Raw genomic sequence first — 17,887 nt, forward strand, 5'->3', positions numbered from 1 at the left:
ACATAATACAGATCAAGTATGAAATTGGGTGGCATCACTTGTACCCTTCTTGAGTTATTTATATTTTCAACATTAAATTCATCTTGGTCAGTAAAGCTGGCTAGACATTTCAGCTTGTGCACTCTTGTTTGATCTATAAACACCTTTTCAGACAAGATGCAGCACTGATGTGCCCCTTTGCCCTTAAACCCTAGCTGTTTGTTTTGTTGAATTTTTGTCTCATTGACTTTTCCCAATTTCTCTTATTATTCCTGTTTTAAAAGATATTGATGATAGAGGAAGGGTATTTTTATGCCCCGCCGTAGGTGACAGGAGCATTAAGTGTTACCATTGACTTCTGTCTTTCCCTCCATCTGTCTGTCCGTCCCATTTTTGTTCCAGCACTCTAACTTAAGTTTGGCTCATGCAAATTTTATGAAAGTCATACACAATGCTATAAAGAACCCAAACTAGCAGATATATTTGGAATTTGGTTAGTGAGTCACTACCTTTTAGAGTTACGCCCCTTTTTAACTTTTTAAAATTGCAAAGCTTGAGCAGGGAAATTCATTTCCTCAGACACATTCTTCTTTTATTTATATTTATAACTACTAATTCATGTATGATGATATGAATTGGTATAATTTGAGAAACTATGTTTTAGTTATAGTAATAAAAAAAACTATGTCACCAATTGCAAGGGTGCAATAAATCAAAGCACTATCTCGGGTAGATGACTTGAATTACTTAGCTACTTGTAGCTTGGATTAGAGACAAAGAAACATCTTGGGTAGATGGCTTGAATAACTTAGCTACTTGTAGCTTGATTAGAGACAAAGTAACATCTAGAGTAGATGGCTTGAATTACTTAGCTACTTTAAGCTAGACGACAGACAAAGCAAAGACTAGGGTAGATGGCTTTAATTACTAAGCTACTTGTAGCTGGATGAGAGACAAAGCAAAGACCTGAAGACTAAGGTAGATGGCTTGAATTACTTAGCTACTTGTAACTACATGAGAGACAAAGCAAAGACTAGGGTAGATGGCTTGAATTGCTAAGCTACTTGTAGCTGGATGAGAGACAAAGCAAAGACTAAGGTAGATGGCTTGAATTACTAAGCTACTTGTAGCTGGATGAGAGACAAAGCAAAGACTAAGGTAGATGGCTTGAATTACTTAGCTACTTGTAGCTACATGAGAGACAAAGCAAAGACTAGGGTAGATGGCTTGAATTACATAGCTACTTGTAGCTACATGAGAGACAAAGCAAAGACTAGGGTAGATGGCTTGAATTACTAAGCTACTTGTAGCTGGATGAGAGACAAAGCAAAGACTAGGGTAGATGGCTTGAATCACTTAGCTACATGTAGCTGGATGAGAGGCAAAGGAAAGACTAGGATAGATGGCTTGAATTACTAAGCTACTTTTAGCTGGATGAGAGACAAAGCAAAGACTAGGGTAGATGGCTTGAATTACTTAGCTACTTGTAGCTGGATGAGAGGCAAAGCAAAGACTAGGGTAGTTGGCTTGAATCACTTAGCTACATGTAGCTGGATGAGAGGCAAAGGAAAGACTAGAACAGATTGCTTGAATTACTAAGCTACTTTTAGCTGGATGAGAGACAAAGCAAAGACTAGGGTAGATGGCTTGAATTACTTAGCTACATATAGCTGGATGAGAGGCAAAGGAAAGATTAGGGTAGATGGCTTGAATTACTAAGCTACTTGTAGCTGGATGAGAGACAAAGCAAAGACTAGGGTAGATGGCTTGAATTACTTAGCTAAATGTAGCTGGATGAGAGGCAAAGCACCGACTAGGGTAGTTGGCCTGAATTACTTAGCTACTTGTAGCTGGATGAGAGACAAAGCACCAACTTACTAGGGTAGTTGGCTTGAATTACTTAGCTACATGTAGCTGGATTAGAGACAAAGAATCAACTAGGGTAGTTGGCTTGAATTACTTAGTTACTTGTAGCTGGGTGAGAGACAAAGCGCCGACTAGGATAGTTGGCTTGAATGACTTAGTTTCATGTAGCTGGACGAGAGGCAAAGAACCAACTGGATGATGGATAGATGTATTGGTGTTTAATGTTCAGTTAGCCAGTTTACATTCATATTGGGGCCAGAACATTTGGTATAATTTGATTATAAAAACATGTGAAATTTAAGTCAAAACCCTAATTTGGCATATGATCATGATCATGATGATGTTTAAAAAAATCACATCATAATGAACATGCATGTGTTCTTATTTTTAAGTTGATTAGACTACAACTTCATGCATGGTAAATAACCTAGACCAAAACTTTAACCTACAGGACAGACAGCTGACTGACAACTCACACATACTGTGGATTCATTTATTTTCGTGGATACAAATTTCGTGGATGAAAGGTAAATATCTTGTATACATTATGTTTATCTGTCTTTATTAAATAAAAACAATGTCACTGTATTTAACATGGATATTAAAGTAAGTGCTTAGAAAATGTATAGAGCATAACAGTCTGTAGTTTTGATTGGTTCTTTGTAGGATCTCTGAAATGACTGGAGGAGAATTAAACAAACAGGGATAGAGTCCATGGAATCTAAAATGGTAAGTGCTTTCTTTTATAAATAGATTGTAAACATGGTAAAGATTTCATGTTTTATCTAATCAGATTCATGCATTATTCAGAGATAATTTGGAATCAAGATTTTGAAAAGAATCATTACAAATAACCAGTGGAAACTATTTATATTAAGTAAAAATGTTTTGTTTGATTCTGAACTGACTTAAAAGTTATTTTGCCAACCCCAAAAAAATTTGATTTACCAACTCTTGCATCTTGGCAAAGCACAGACAAGAATGAGCTGCTGTTTGTTGTACAGTACAGGTATAAAAATATACTTGCTAAATAATGCTTCATACTAAAAAGATGACAATGGTACAAATGTATGTATGAGCTGATATGAGCTGTGTTGGATAGAAATCATCCTTATGCAAGTGCACATATATATCTACATGTATAAGACTTTGATTGATTTTGGGACATTCAAATACGAAATAAAAGATGAATTTTGGTCTGTTTTGTAGCTATATAGGATTCTTGGATTCTTGTATCAAATCAATTTTCAAACAGTCACATACTTTGCATAGAGTTTTTCAACCCGTAATAGGTTAATAGATGTATTGATATTGATTTGCATATTAAAGGTCTATTTCTATCTGACGCAGCTCATTTATCATGTATATGTCTTAGTTGTTTGCCTTGAAAGTCACTCACTTCAAGTACATAATTGAAATAAGTATGTTACCCACTTGATAGTAGTTTTGAAAGTAGACAGGAAAGTATTATTTTCAAAGTTTTGCTAAATTCAAATGTAATAATGTGATTTTTATACGACTGCAAAAATTTTTTTGGGTTCGTATAATGCTATGATGTCATCGTCGTCCAAAGACACATTTGGTTTCTGGACAATAACTTAAGTTTTAAGTGAATGAATCTCTTTGAAATTTTACAAGGTTCAATACCACAAAAGGAAGGTTGGATTTGATTTTGTGGGTAATGGTACCAACAGTTTAGGAATTAGGGGCCAAAAAGGGGCCAAAAACAAGCATTTTTTGTAGTTTCCAGACAATAACTTGTGTGTAAGTGTATGGATCTCTCTAAAATTGTACTACAAGGTTCCATACTACAAAGGGAAGGATGGAATTAAGTTTTGGGGCTCCAAAGTGGGGGTCAAAAAGTTTTGGGGGGGGGATTTTTTTTTCCAATTTTTTGAAGGGGTTCAAATTTTTTTTTTTCAAAATTTTTCGAATTTCAATAGATTTTTAAGATCTTTGACCTCATTTATTTTGTGTCAGAAACCTATATTATGTCAAAAACTTGATCACAATCCAAATTCAGACAGTATCAAGCTTGAATATTGTGTCTAAATTTGCCCCAACTGTTCAGGGTTCGACCTCTGCGGTCGTATCAGGCTGCACTCAGCAAAGCATTTTATTACTGCTATAAAATGGTACGGTGTATACAAGATTTACATCAATATTCTCTGGGACTTCCATGTCAGACAAAAATACATTCAAAAATCTTCTCATCTAAATAATTTAATCAATATTGACAAACTTTATGTAATCATCTGTTGTCTGTGACAACCAACTTTGCCTGTACATTGCTGTATTTACATATTAAACACTAATATGTTATTTTTCTTTATTTAATGCTTTAGAACATCTATATACATGTAACGTCTGGTGAAATATTAACATGCATATTCTGGATAATTATGTAAACTTCAGAGCTTAAATATATATATTTATAAATATGAAAGTGAAAAGTTTTTTGGTACAGTAATGTATATTTGAAAAATAAATATTTATGAAAAAAAGATGAAGAATCATATGGTAATAATTGTTAAGCGCTTATGTCTCATTGACATATTCATCCCATCCACATTTAACCCTGTAACATCATCATGCTGGCCTCTACACACAAATGTGTTCTAGTTCAGTGGAAATGAACGTCACACTAAACTCTGAAACATATAAAAGAACTGAAATTGAAAAAAATCATTCAAGACTAACAAAGGCCAGAGGTTCCTGACTTGGGACAGGTGCAAAAATGAGGCGGGGTTAAACATGTTTAGTGAGATCTCATTGTGCCTGTCTCATGTCAGTAACCTTATGATTGGTTGTTATATCTAAATGTGCTTTTCTTTTTTGGGATTTTTTGATGATTGCAAACTTATGATACTGACTGTTAATAACATGGGACAATTTAAAACTTGACATATTGTTCAGTCAGCTGTTGATTATTGAAGAACATATGTTGATCTCTATATTTCTTCTTGTTTATTTGTGTGGTAAGGTTGCTGTCATTGATTAATACCAGACATCTTTTATTCATATAAATACTAAAGAAAATATGGTTGACAACACAAAGGAAGCTTGAATCTCACCAGAATTATTATGATTTTAATTTGATGTATTTGAAGGTACTGTTAAGTCTATTGATTTTTCTGTCGCCAATTGATTAAAACAAACTCTACTAATGGAATCTTCATCTGTTTCTGCAACAGTGTGTTCTTAAAGGTTTTTTTTGTTTGCCGATTTTGGAGATATATTTACATTTTTGATATTAACGTTTTGTGACAAGCATCAGATTGTTATAATTAAGCATACAGTATAATAACACAGCAGTATTGATTGGTTGACTTAGATTTTTTTGGGGAACGGACAGCAATGGAATAAATCCTATAGCAGATATGATTGCCTTATAAATCAATATCGCCATCTACGACGATGCAGGATTTTGGTTACTTATATGTCAGTCATGTAAGTTTCTTATTTTCTATACAATATCTGCTTACTCAACATGCGACCATTTGTAAATTTTAGGAATCTATCATCTTGTTTGCTTTGTTTACTTCGAAAATTGTACCTAACAACTGAGCAAATTATTGTTCAAAATGAAAAAAAGATATTTCTATAGCTACTTAAAAAAAACCCAGATATTTATAAATGTCACAAGAAGCTTGTCCTTCAAGCCCCCAGTTCATAAGATAAAACATTTATTGAAACTGGAACTTGAAATTTTTAGTAGTGGGCTTAAATTTAAACTGCTTTGCTTTAGCCTTTGACACAATTTCATGGCTTTAATAGTGTTTAATATTGATGATTATATTGCCATTTTTGACAGATTTAAAAAAAGTAAAAAAAGTTTAAAAGCATGCAGATTTGTTTTTGTTTTTTTTTGGAATTACTTATTTATATACATATTTTAAATTGATTAAACTCTTAGAATAAGTGGTTTGGATAAAACTTTGAATATCATTCTACAAAATAAAATTATAAGAGAATAAAAAATCAAAGTGTTATAACTTATATATCATGTATATATAGATATTTCGTGTTGATTGACCTAATATTATTTAAAAATCTTTTTACTTGAAATAAAAAGTCCATACTTCTGTCAATGGTAAACAGTTCAAGTATTTCTTAGTAATCTAGAAAATCAGTGACAACATTTCCCCCTTTATGAACATTGTTCATTAATATACCATTGAATGACAGCCACAGTTAAAGAGTTGTCCCCCTCTTTGAACATTGTTCAATAATATACCATTGAATGGATGACAGCCACAATTAAAGAGTTGAACCCCTCTTTGAACATTGTTCAATAATATACCATTGAATGACAGTCACAATTAAAGAGTTGTCCCCCTCTTTGAACATTGTTCAATAATATACCATTGAATGACAGCCACAATAAAAGAGTTGTCCCCCGTCTCTGAACATTGTTCAATAGTATACCATTGAATGACAGCCACAATTAAAGAGTTGTCCCCCCTCTTTGAACATTGTTCAATGATATACCATTGAATGACAGCCACAATTAAAGAGTTGTCCCCCCTCTCTGAACATTGTTCAATAGCATACCATTGAATGACAGCCACAATTAAAGAGTTGTCCCCCCTCTCTGAGCATTGTTCAATAGTATACCATTGAATGACAGCCACAATTAAAGAGTTATACCCCCTCTCTGAACATTGTTCAATAGTATACCATTGAATTATTGCCACAATTAAAGAGTTGTTTCCAGTTGTTCATTTAACGTTTAATGTCAGATTTTAGTTAATTTTAAGGTGAAATGTAAATATTATACTTAACGTTTATTTCACACATTTTAAGATATAAATGTCTGTTGCAGTATCAACAGATTAGACAACTATTGTATATTTCTTGTAGAGAACTTTCAATATTCCTCCTTAAATATGGACTTGTTAAAAAATCAATTCAGTGGATTGTAAAAGGATTTCAATGTGTTTCATTTTCTTCATAACAAATTGGTTTTATGTCTTGTAAAGTGATTTTTGTGAACTGATTTTAAAAGCTATTGTCAGTTGATTGTGTTATGAATTTATATAGCACACAGAAAACTTGAATCACTTTGATTAAGACCTGGCAGAAACAATCCCATACTATAATATAGCTGCACTTGTCATATAGCACATTGAGAGAATTTTTTATTAAGACCTGGCAGAAACAATCACATGCTATAATCATGATAATATAGCTGCACTTGTCATATGGCACAAGGAGAGAATTTTGATTATGACCTGGCAGAAACAATCCCATGCTATAATCATGATAATATAGCTGCACTTGTCATATGGCACAAGGAGAGAATTTTTGATTAAGACCTGGCAGAAACAATCCCATGCTATAATATAGCTGCACTTGTCATATGGCACATTGAGAGAATTTTTGATTAAGACCTGGCAGAAACAATCCTATGCTATAATCATGATAATATAGCTGCACTTGTCATATGGCACAAGGAGAGAATTTTTTATTAAGACCTGACAGAAACAATCCTATGCTATAATATAGCTGCACTTGTCATCTGGCACAAGGAGAGAAATTTTGATTAAGACCTGACAGAAACAATCCCATGCTATAATATAGCTGCACTTGTCATATAGCACAAGGAGAGAATTTTTGCATTTGTATTTTCAGTTCTGGAATTAACTTAACTTCAAAAAGTTAAATAGATTTATTTTAACATTAGATAATGCTCACAAATAAAATAAACTGTCTGACAAATAAATGAAATCTTTGATGTCCTTTAGTTGATATTGTGTTGTTAGATTACTGTCACATAAACTTTAACCTGATATTTCCTTTTATGATACACTCCTTTGAAGTAGAGGGGTTATATAGATTCTACCACTGCATCGAGTGTGATACGATATTTATCCACTCGAGACAGTTAAATTTTCAAATTTAAAACGCGAGGCTGGCCGAGCGTTTTAAATATTTAAAATTTAACTGTTGAGAGTGGATAAATATGGTATTACACGAGATTTGGTGGTGGAATCTGTTTCTCTAATGATTTTCAAACAATATGAAGGCAAACTTATTTCTTCTTTTCGAATGATCTGTAAAAGATGTGTTCTTTCTATGTGACGTCATCAGGCATGGTCGCCTTTTTTCATGCCGTCACAATAGGAAATTCAGAGGAAAGCAAGTAAATTCGACGTCATAATCGGATTTTAACCAATGAAGAACTGAGATCAAACGAACAACACGTTGATTAAATTTTTTTATACAATGGGTGCAGAAAGGGATAAATTGACGAAGAATTAGAGAAACTGGTTTACATCTGTAAGCCCAGGGAAAATGTGTCACATTTTTCTCAGGCACTACAACGACCTTCCTGATATTTGGTAGGACTAAGCTTCATGAGTATATAAGGAGATGTGTATGTGATATTCTGGGCACCAGTTGGTGACCTGTAGTTTACATGTACAAGGAGATGTGGGTGTGATATACTGGGCACCAGTTGTTGACCTGTAGTATACATGTAAAAAGAAGATGTGGATGTGATATACTGGGCACCCGTTGTTGACCTTGAACCCTATATCCACAGTATGGTACAATATCATCAGTGATATATACTAGACACCTATTTTCGACATGAATTATACATGTAGATCTGTACCTGATATACTGGGAAGCAGTTTTTATACGACCGCAAAAACATTTTTGTGGTCGTATATTGGTATGACGTTGGTGTCGTCGTCGTCGTCCGAAGACACATTGGTTTTCGCACTCTAACTTTTGGATCTCTATGAAATTTTACCATAAGGTTCAATACCACAAAAGGAAGGTTGGGATTGATTTTGGGGGTTATGGTACCAACAGTTAAGGAATTTAAGGGGCCAAAAAGGGGCCAAAAATAAGCTTTTTTGTAACTTCCAGACATAACTTGTGTGTTAGTGTATGGATCTCTCTGACATTGTACCACAAAGTTCCATATCACAAAGGGAATGCTGGGATTGATTTTGGGGTTAATTGCTTCCAAATTTTAGGAATTAGGGGCCAAAAAAGGGGCAAAAAACAAGCATTTTCTAGTTTCATGACAATAACTTGTGTGTAAGTATATGGATCTTTATGAAATTATACTACAAGGTTCCATATCACAAACGGAAAGCTGGAATTGAGTTTGGGGGTAATTGCCCAAAACGTTTAGGAAAAAGGGGCCAAGAAGGGGCCAAAAATAAGCATTTTTCTAGTTTCCATACAATCACTTGTGTTCAAGTGTATGGATCTCTCTGAAATTGTACTGCAAGGTACCATACCACAAAGGGAAGGTTGTGATTGAGTTTGGGGGTAATTGCCTCAAAATGTTAGGAATTAGGGGCCAAAAAGGGGCAAAAAAACAAGCATTTTTCTAGTTTCAGGACAATAACTTGTGTGTAAGTGTATGGATCTTTATGAAATTGTACTACAAGGTTCCATATCACAAAGGGAAAGCTGGGTTTGAGTTTGGGGGTAATTGCCCTAAACAGTTAGGAATTTGGGGCCAAAAAGGGGCCAAAAAATAAGCATTTTTCTAGTTTCCAGACAATAACTTGTGTTCAAGTGTATGGATCTCTTTGAAATTGTACTGCAAGGTACCATACTACAAAGGGACGGCTGGGATTTAGTTTGGGGGTGATGAATCATAAGGGGGTTCAAAAATTTTGGGGGGATTTTTTTTTCCTTTTTTTTCCTTTAAAATTGTCCATTTTAAATGGGTTATTTCTGATTTATATATAAAAGCAAATAATAATGATATGGTTTGAATAGGTAAATTAAAATTTTTTAAGTTCTTAGACCACATTTATTCTGTGTCAGAAACCTATGCTGTGTCAAATATTTAATTACAATCCAAATGCTGTATCAAGCTTGAATGTTGTGTCCATACTTGCTCCATGGGGGTAATTGCCCAAAACATTTAGGAATAAGGGGCCAAAAGGGGCCAAAAATAAGCATTTTTCTAGTTTCCAGACAATAACTTGTGTTCAAGTGTATGGATCTCTGAGAAATTGTACTGCAAGGTACCATACCACAAAGGGAAGGCTGGGATTGATTTTGGGGGTAATTGCCTCAAAATGTTAGGAATTAGGGGCTAAAAAGGGGCAAAAAAAAAAAGAGCATTTTTTCTAGTTTCAGGACAATAACTTGTGTGTAAGTGTATGGATTTTTATGAAATTGAACTACAAGGTTCCATATCACAAAGGGAAAGCTGAGTTTGGGGGTAATTGCCCTAAACAGTTAGGAATTTGGGGCCAAAAAGGGGCCAAAAAACAAGCATTTTTCTAGTTTCCAGACAATAACTTGTGTTCAAGTGTATGGATCTCTCTTAAATTGTACTGCAAGGTACCATACCACAAAGGGAAGGCTGAAATTGAGTTTAGGGGTGATGAATCATAAGGGGGTTCAAAAAATTTGGGGAAGGGGGGTTTTCCTTTTTTTTCTTTAAAATTTTCCATTTTAAATTGGTTATTTCTGATTTATATATAAAAGCAAATAATAATGATATGGTTTGAATAGGTAAATTAAAATCTTTTAAGTTCTTAGACCACATTCATTCTGTGTCAGAAACCTATGCTGTGTCAAATATTTAATTTCAATCCAAATTCAGTGCTGTATCAAGCTTGAATGTTGTGTCCATACTTGCCCCAACTGTTCAGGGTTCGACCTCTGCAATGGTATCAAGCTGCGCCCCAGCATTTTATTACCTCTTACATTCTATTTATATATACGTATAGCGTTGTCATTTCAAAGAAATCTGATTTGGATGTACTGGGTACCAGTTGTTGATCACTTTCCCTCTGTCTTCACTGCTGTATTATAATGAGATCTGGTTGGGATGTACTGGGCACCAGTTGTTGATCTCCTACCCTCTATCTTCACTGCTGTATTATAATGAGATCTAGTTGGGATGTACTGGGCACCAGTTGTTGATCTCCTACCCTCTATCTTCACTGCTGTATTATAATGAGATCTGGTTGGGATGTACTGGGCACCAGTTGTTGATCTCCTACCCTCTATCTATACTGCTGTATTATAATGAGATATAGTTGGGATGCACTGGGCACCAGTTGTTGATCTCCTACCCTCTATCTATACTGCTGTATTATGATGAGATATAGTTGGGATGTACTGGGCACCAGTTGTTGATCTCCTTCCCTCTATCTATACTGCTGTATTAAATAATGAGATATAGTTGGGATGTACTGGGCACCAGTTGTTGATCTCCTACCCTCTATCTTCACTGCTGTATTATAATGAGATATAGTTGGGATGTACTTGGCACCAGTTGTTGATCTCCTACCCTCTATCTTCACTGCTGTATTATAATTAGATATAGTTGGGATGAATCTTCAATGTTGTATTATAATGAGATCTAGTTGCGATGTATAGAATAGTTTTCATGGAGCTGCAGTTGTTATAATAACAGAACATTAATTTTCTTTGGGAGACTTTTGGATACAATATCATTGATGGAACAGATAAAAATTCTGAGAGGCTAATGGTTAATTGACTTTAACACAAAATTAGGATTAGTTTCATGTCATCTGTCTTACAAGAAAGTCGGATCAATACACAGCCATAACACAGGAAATGGACATTTTTCTATAACTACTTTATAAAGATTGTGATACAATCTCTCCTCACTTTAAGTATGAAATTATGACAGATAAGATCCTAGATGAGAAAGTGCCATTCTGAAAGTGTTTATGCAAGATTGTGGTCATTTGGGAATAAAAATAAGTGCTTGATTAAATATATGCTGTAAAAATAAGTTAATTGATTTAAGTAATGATGAATTTGGGAATTTGTTTGATTAGCTAACATTGGTTGTTGATCCTTATAGAAGTTAGTTACATTAAATGATGATTGATACTTATAGGAATTATTGATCTTAACTGAAGGTTGATCCTTATAAGAGTTATTGCCCTTAAATGATGATTGATCCATATAGGATGTTTTGCCCTTAAATGATGATTGATCCTATAGGAGTTATTGCCCTTAAATGATGATTGATACTTAAAGGAGTTATTGCCCTTAAATGATGATTGATCCCATATGATTTATTGTCCTTAAATGATGATTGATCCCATATGATTTATTGTCCTTAAATGATGATTGATCCTTATTGGAGTTATTGCCCTCAAATGATGATTGATCTTATAGGAGTTATTGTCCTTAAATGATGATTGATCCTATAGGAGTTATTGTCCTTAAATGATGATTGATACTTGTAGGAGTTATTGCCCTCAAATGATGATCCTTATAGGAGTAATTGCCCTTAAATGATGATTGATACTTATAGGAGTTATTGCCCTCAAATAATGATCCTTATAGGAGTAATTGCCCTTAAATGATGATTGATACTTGTAGGAGTTTTTGCCCTTAAGTGATGATTATTCCTTGTAGAAGTTATTGCCCTTAACACTAGTTAATTGATTTTAAACTGAAACAGCCATTTTAATCTGAACTGCTCTTAAAACTAAGACTGAATCATAAATTATTAAGTCTGACATGTCAGTCTTTCATTAAATTTTCAGACTTATCCACAGAGGTTAATTATACCGCTGATTTAAAAAAGTGGGGATATACTGTTTTACCTCTGTCTGTCCATCCATCAGTCCATCCATCCATCCGTCCATCCGTCAGTCCGTCCGTCTGTCCCATGAATATTTTTCGTCGCATTTTTCTCAGGAACTACATTACAAGGATTTCGGAAATTTGGTTTCAGGGTTTATATAAGTCAGCTAAACCGTGTGATGTGTTTTCAGAATCATCACTCAACAACTTCCTATTTACTGAACACTTATAACATCATTGTACAAATGACATCCAAGTTGAAAAATTTTCGTCACATTTTTCTCAGGAACTACATTACAAGGATTTCTGAAATTTTGGTTTCAGGGTTTATATAAGTCAGCTTTACCGTGTGATGCGTTTTCAGATTCATCTCTCAACAACTTCCTGTTTACCGTCAAGTATTTGGGCGGGGGTATCATCAGTGAGCAGTACTCAGTGACAGTAGCCCACAGTTTCACTTGTTCAGTACTGTTCAGACAGTACGCTTGCAGTGTACAGTTTCTGACTTTCCATTACATATGTATCTTCAAAACTATTTTTGATCAACAGAATCTGTAATCAGCCAAAATGATCAACAATACAAGATCCACAAGTAAGTCACTTGATGGAAACTACAAGTATGCAGTTTAATTTGGGAATTACAAAAGTGCACAAACCAATATAAAAATAAGAAGATGTGTTATGATTGCCAATAATACAACTCTCCACCATAGACCAAATGAAGTAGAAGTTAACAACCATAGGTCACCATACAGCTTTCAACAATGAGCAAAACCCATACCTCATAGCAAGCTATAAAATGCCCGGAAATGACAAATGTAAAATAATTCAAACGAAAAACAAAAATGATATACAGCAACAAACAACAACCTCTAAATAATAGGCTCCTGACTTGGTACAAGCATGACCTTTTAACCCCATTTGCCTTTTTTCGTCAGCTGATTGGCTATCCCACTGGACATTTTAATCCTAGGTTCAGAAACGATATTCTTAAATATTTAATCTAGGGTAGATGCTAAATATATAATAATTTACAGAACGACTTGGTCAAGCAGTAAATATAACAATTAACTGGCATTTTTCATTGTATATTGTTAGAGTTTGTCAGTGATTTACCATAGGCTGGCCTGCACTCATTGTCAATGTGCTTCCTAAGCCAATAAAACTGTAGCTACATGTATTTGAAAACTATGTATGAACAACTGTCTTTGGCTGAATGTTCAATATACCCTTTCCAGGAATGAGGGAGTTTATTTACTGGTTAACATCTGTCTCTCCTTCTGTGTTTCCATCCATACATCCAGTGAAATTTTCATCCCATCTTTCTCAGGAACTATGCATCAGAGCTTCCTTTTTTTTGGAAGCATGCTATATCGTGTGAAGCATGCTATATCGTGTGAAGAAGCATGCTATATCGTGTGAAGCATGCTATATCGTGTGATGCATGCTATATCGTGTGGTGCATGCTATATTGTGTGATGCATGCTATATCGTGTGATGCATGCTATATCGTGTGAAGCATGCTATATATCGTGTGAAGCATGCTATATCGTGTGAAGCATGCTATATCGTGTGATGCATGCTGTATCGTGTGGTGCATGCTATATCTTGTGATGCATGCTATATCGTGTGAAGCATGCTATGTAGTGTGATGCATGCTATATTGTGTGATGCATGCTATATCGTGTGAAGCATGCTATATCGTGTGATGCATGCTGTATCGTGTGATGCATGCTATATCTTGTGATGCATGCTATATCGTGTGAAGCATGCTATGTAGTGTGATGCATGCTATATTGTGTGATGCATGCTATATCGTGTGAAGCATGCTATATCGTGTGATGCATGCTATATTGTGTGATGCATGCTATATCGTGTGATGCATTTTTCTCAGTCATTGCTTATATTAACATCCTGTTTACTGAATACTTATAGTGGGGTATCATTCAGGGTCCCCACATCTAGGAGAGGCCACAGGGTTTAGACCAGTTTTGTATCACTCAGTTTTCCCACCTAACCTGTGCATGTGTGGTGTTATAACACAATAATAAACCTATAAAGCAATGAATATGATGTCGGATGTACTTAGGTGAAATTAAAAAAATCTAGAATTTAAAATTGATACTATAGTATAAGTCAGAAGAGCATTAGTTAAGGAACAGAATTAGCTCATAATATTGATAGGTTATGGAGCTCCTTTTCGAGATATTTAATTTAAAAAAAAATGTCTGGAAAAGGCTGACCCGGACTTTTACCATACATTTGTATTGATATAATTTGGGTCCCAAATCGAAAGAAAGGAAATCTAGAATCTGACAAAAATTCCTAAACCTCACCTAAGTACATCCTTAATAGACATGATAGAGGGATACTGACTGCCAAACTGATCAGCTGATTCACCAAGATAAAATCAACTGTTTCCCTTTCAACAAGGACAGAGCACATCTGAGTAGATAATTGATATTTGTTTATTTGGAAGCAAACCGTTATTAGAATTGCTGTCTGAAATATTCCTCTGGGTATTTACTTTAAAAAGTAATCTCACTAACTAATTTGTCTTTTTGTTAAATGGAACAGAACAGTGCATATAGTAATAAAAGAGTCTAGATTCTGAAAAAAACAGTAAATGAACAAAAATGTCTCCATGGACAAGCAGAAATTGTCATTGTCTGGGAAACTTTAATAGAATGTAGCAGTCATTTTATTGATGGATAGTCATTTCAAATTCAGTTAGAACAGATTTTTGTACATCATAAAATAATAGCTAATTTACATAGCTGTAGTTATTGATTTATCAGGCCAAGACAACTTAGATCTCTGATTCTATTAAAGTTATTGAGAGAAAATAAGGCCAAGAAAACCTAGACCTTAAGTTCTGAATGATTAATCATAGAAAATAAAGGCTAAAAATGATCAGCATTAACAACAAAAAAGTCCACTATGATCTCGGGCATCTGTCAAAATTGATTGAAGTTTCAAGTTAAATTGTGATGGTACAGACATCAATGTGTACCCCATGTGTTATTGGCATTAAAAGCATGGCTTTGTTTACATAGCGAAAGAAGGATGTGATATTAGAATATATAATCTGTACTCCCTTCTGATAAGATGGATCTTTCCTCCTCTTTTATTTTTATCTTGTGAAGGTTTAGTGTTCTCCACATTGGATATCAGTATTAGGGCATGGTCAAGGTTCTCTCACATTGGATATCAGTATTAGGGCATGGTCAAGGTTCTCTCACATTGGATATCAGTATTAGGGCATGGTCAAGGTTCTCTCACATTGGATATCAGTGTTAGGGCATGGTCAAGGTTCTCTCACATTGGATATCAGTGTTAGGGCATGGTCAAGGTTCTCTCACATTGCATATCAGTATTAGGGCATGGTCAAGGTTCCATCACATTGGATATCAGTATTAGGGCATGGTCAAGGTTCTCTCATATTGGAGACTACATCTCTGTCCTCCACACCAATTAAAACTGGCTGCAATAATATTATAGCCAAAGGCAATGAAAGTGGCGTTCAAATACCAACTTGTAAACAAACAAACAATAGTATTAAAACATACCCTGATGATACATGTTTTGCCCTGCTCCTCTGAGAAATACAGTTGAGCTCTTGTCAGATTTTCTCTATTTGTAACAGTTTTCAAAATAATAGACAAAACTTGCATATCTAATGGAAGCTAGGCCTTAAAGCTTTTCTAACTGCACAGGTTTGTCTGTACTTATAGTAATGTTTAGAGTAAACACAGCCATTTTCGTCCATTTGTTATGATGAACCTTAAACATTAACCAAGATCATAAATTTATGAAGTCAGAAGGGCTTGCACATAAAAAAAAAATGTCACAAATCAAATGTACCAAAGAATTACAATTGGTGTCACACTTGCACAGATTCAAAATTGATTAGGTCTTCCCAACTATGGACGAAACGCTAACGCAAGTCTTGCTAATATGTTGTTGATTTTTTTTCAACCGATGACGATGTGAAGCCGAAACAGAAAAATCATGACATACTATACCAGGCGTCGTTATTTGAAGATCTCTGACAGGTCAGCTGAAGTTTGCCTAGGACTACAACTTTTTATACGACCGCAAAAAAATTTTTGTGGTCGTATATTGGTATGACGTTGGCGTCGTCGTCGTCGTCGTCGTCGTCGTCGTCGTCCGGCGTCGTCCGAAGACACATTGGTTTTCGCACTCTAACTTTAGTTTAAGTAAATGGATCTTTATGAAATTTTACCACAAGGTTCAATACCACAAAAGGAAGGTTGGGATTGATTTTGGGGGTTATGGTAATAACAGTAAAGGAATTAGGGGCCAAAAAGGGGCCAAAAATAAGCATTTTTGTAACTTCCAGACATAACTTGTGTGTTAGTGTATGGATCTCTCTGACATTGTACCACAAGGTTCCATATCACTAAAGGAATGCTGGGATTGATTTTGGGGGTAATTGCCTCCAAATTTTAGGAATTAGGGGCCAAAAAAGGGGCAAAAAACAAGAATTTTTCTAGTTTCATGACAATAACTTGTGTGTAAGTGTATGGATCTTTCTGAAATTGTACTACAAGGTTCCATATCACAAAGGGAAAGCTGGGTTTTGAGTTTGGGGGTAATTGCCCTAAACTTTTAGGAATTTGGGGCCAAAAAAGGGCCAAAAAACACATTTTTTTCTAGTTTCCAGACAATAACTTGTGTTCAAGTGTATGGATCTCTCTGAAATTGTACTGCAAGGTACCATACCACAAAGGGAAGGCTGGGATTGAGTTTGGGGGTGATGAATCATAATAGGGGTTCAAAAAATTTTGGGGGGGGGGGGATTTATTTTTTTTTCCTTTTTTTTCTTTTTTTCCTTTTTTGTTTCTTTTAAAATTTTCCATTTTAAGTTGGTTATTTCTGATTTATATTTAAAATCAAATAATAATGATATGGTAGGAGATACACACCAAACAGGATGTGTAAATTATTATATAATAAGTATTGTGCAATAGCAAGAAATTTTCAATTGCACAGTATTGCACAATAGCAAGAAATCTTCAATTGCACAGTATTGCGCAATAGCAAGAAATCTTCAATTGCACAGTATTGCGCAATAGCAAGAAATATCCAATAGCACAATATTGCGCAATAGCAAGAAATTGTCAATTGTACAGTATTGCGCAATAGCAAGAAATATTTAATAGCACAGGATTGTGCAAAAGAAGATACTTCCTATAAATTGCTTATTTCTTGACCAATTTCAATGGGGTTTTATTCTTGATTTCATGGGGTTCTTTAATAGGCTGAATCTAACCGTGTATTTAGTTTTTGGATTTTGGGCCCCGTTTTTAAATTGGTCCACATTGAGGTCCAAAGGGTCCAAAATTAAACTTTGTTTGATTTCATCAAAAATTGAATTATTGGGGTTCTTTGATATGCCGAATCTAACTGTGTATTTAGATTCTTAAATTTTGGTTCCGTTTTCAAATTGGTCTACATTAAG

The 17,887-nt window shown here is 34.7% G+C and overlaps 1 protein-coding gene across 2 annotated transcripts in view; it reads left to right on the forward strand.

The window, feature by feature from the left end:
- Positions 1-17,887, forward strand: part of LOC127729439 (G-protein-signaling modulator 2-like) — a 94,074-nt gene that overhangs the window by 24,717 nt on the left and 51,470 nt on the right. Inside the window, exon 2 of one of the 2 annotated variants that reach the window (XM_052237270.1) lies at positions 2,512-2,574. In XM_052237270.1, the coding sequence (XP_052093230.1) occupies positions 2,560-2,574 (15 nt within the window). In that variant the 5' untranslated portion in view covers positions 2,512-2,559. Of the gene's footprint in view, positions 1-2,511; positions 2,575-5,120; positions 5,296-17,887 lie in introns of those variants that run through there. The other variant, XM_052237269.1, reaches the window with a different exon arrangement.

The sequence above is a fragment of the Mytilus californianus genome, unplaced genomic scaffold (assembly GCF_021869535.1).
Source record: "Mytilus californianus isolate M0D057914Y unplaced genomic scaffold, xbMytCali1.0.p SCAF_2, whole genome shotgun sequence".
NCBI classification, from domain to species: Eukaryota; Metazoa; Mollusca; class Bivalvia; order Mytilida; family Mytilidae; genus Mytilus; species Mytilus californianus.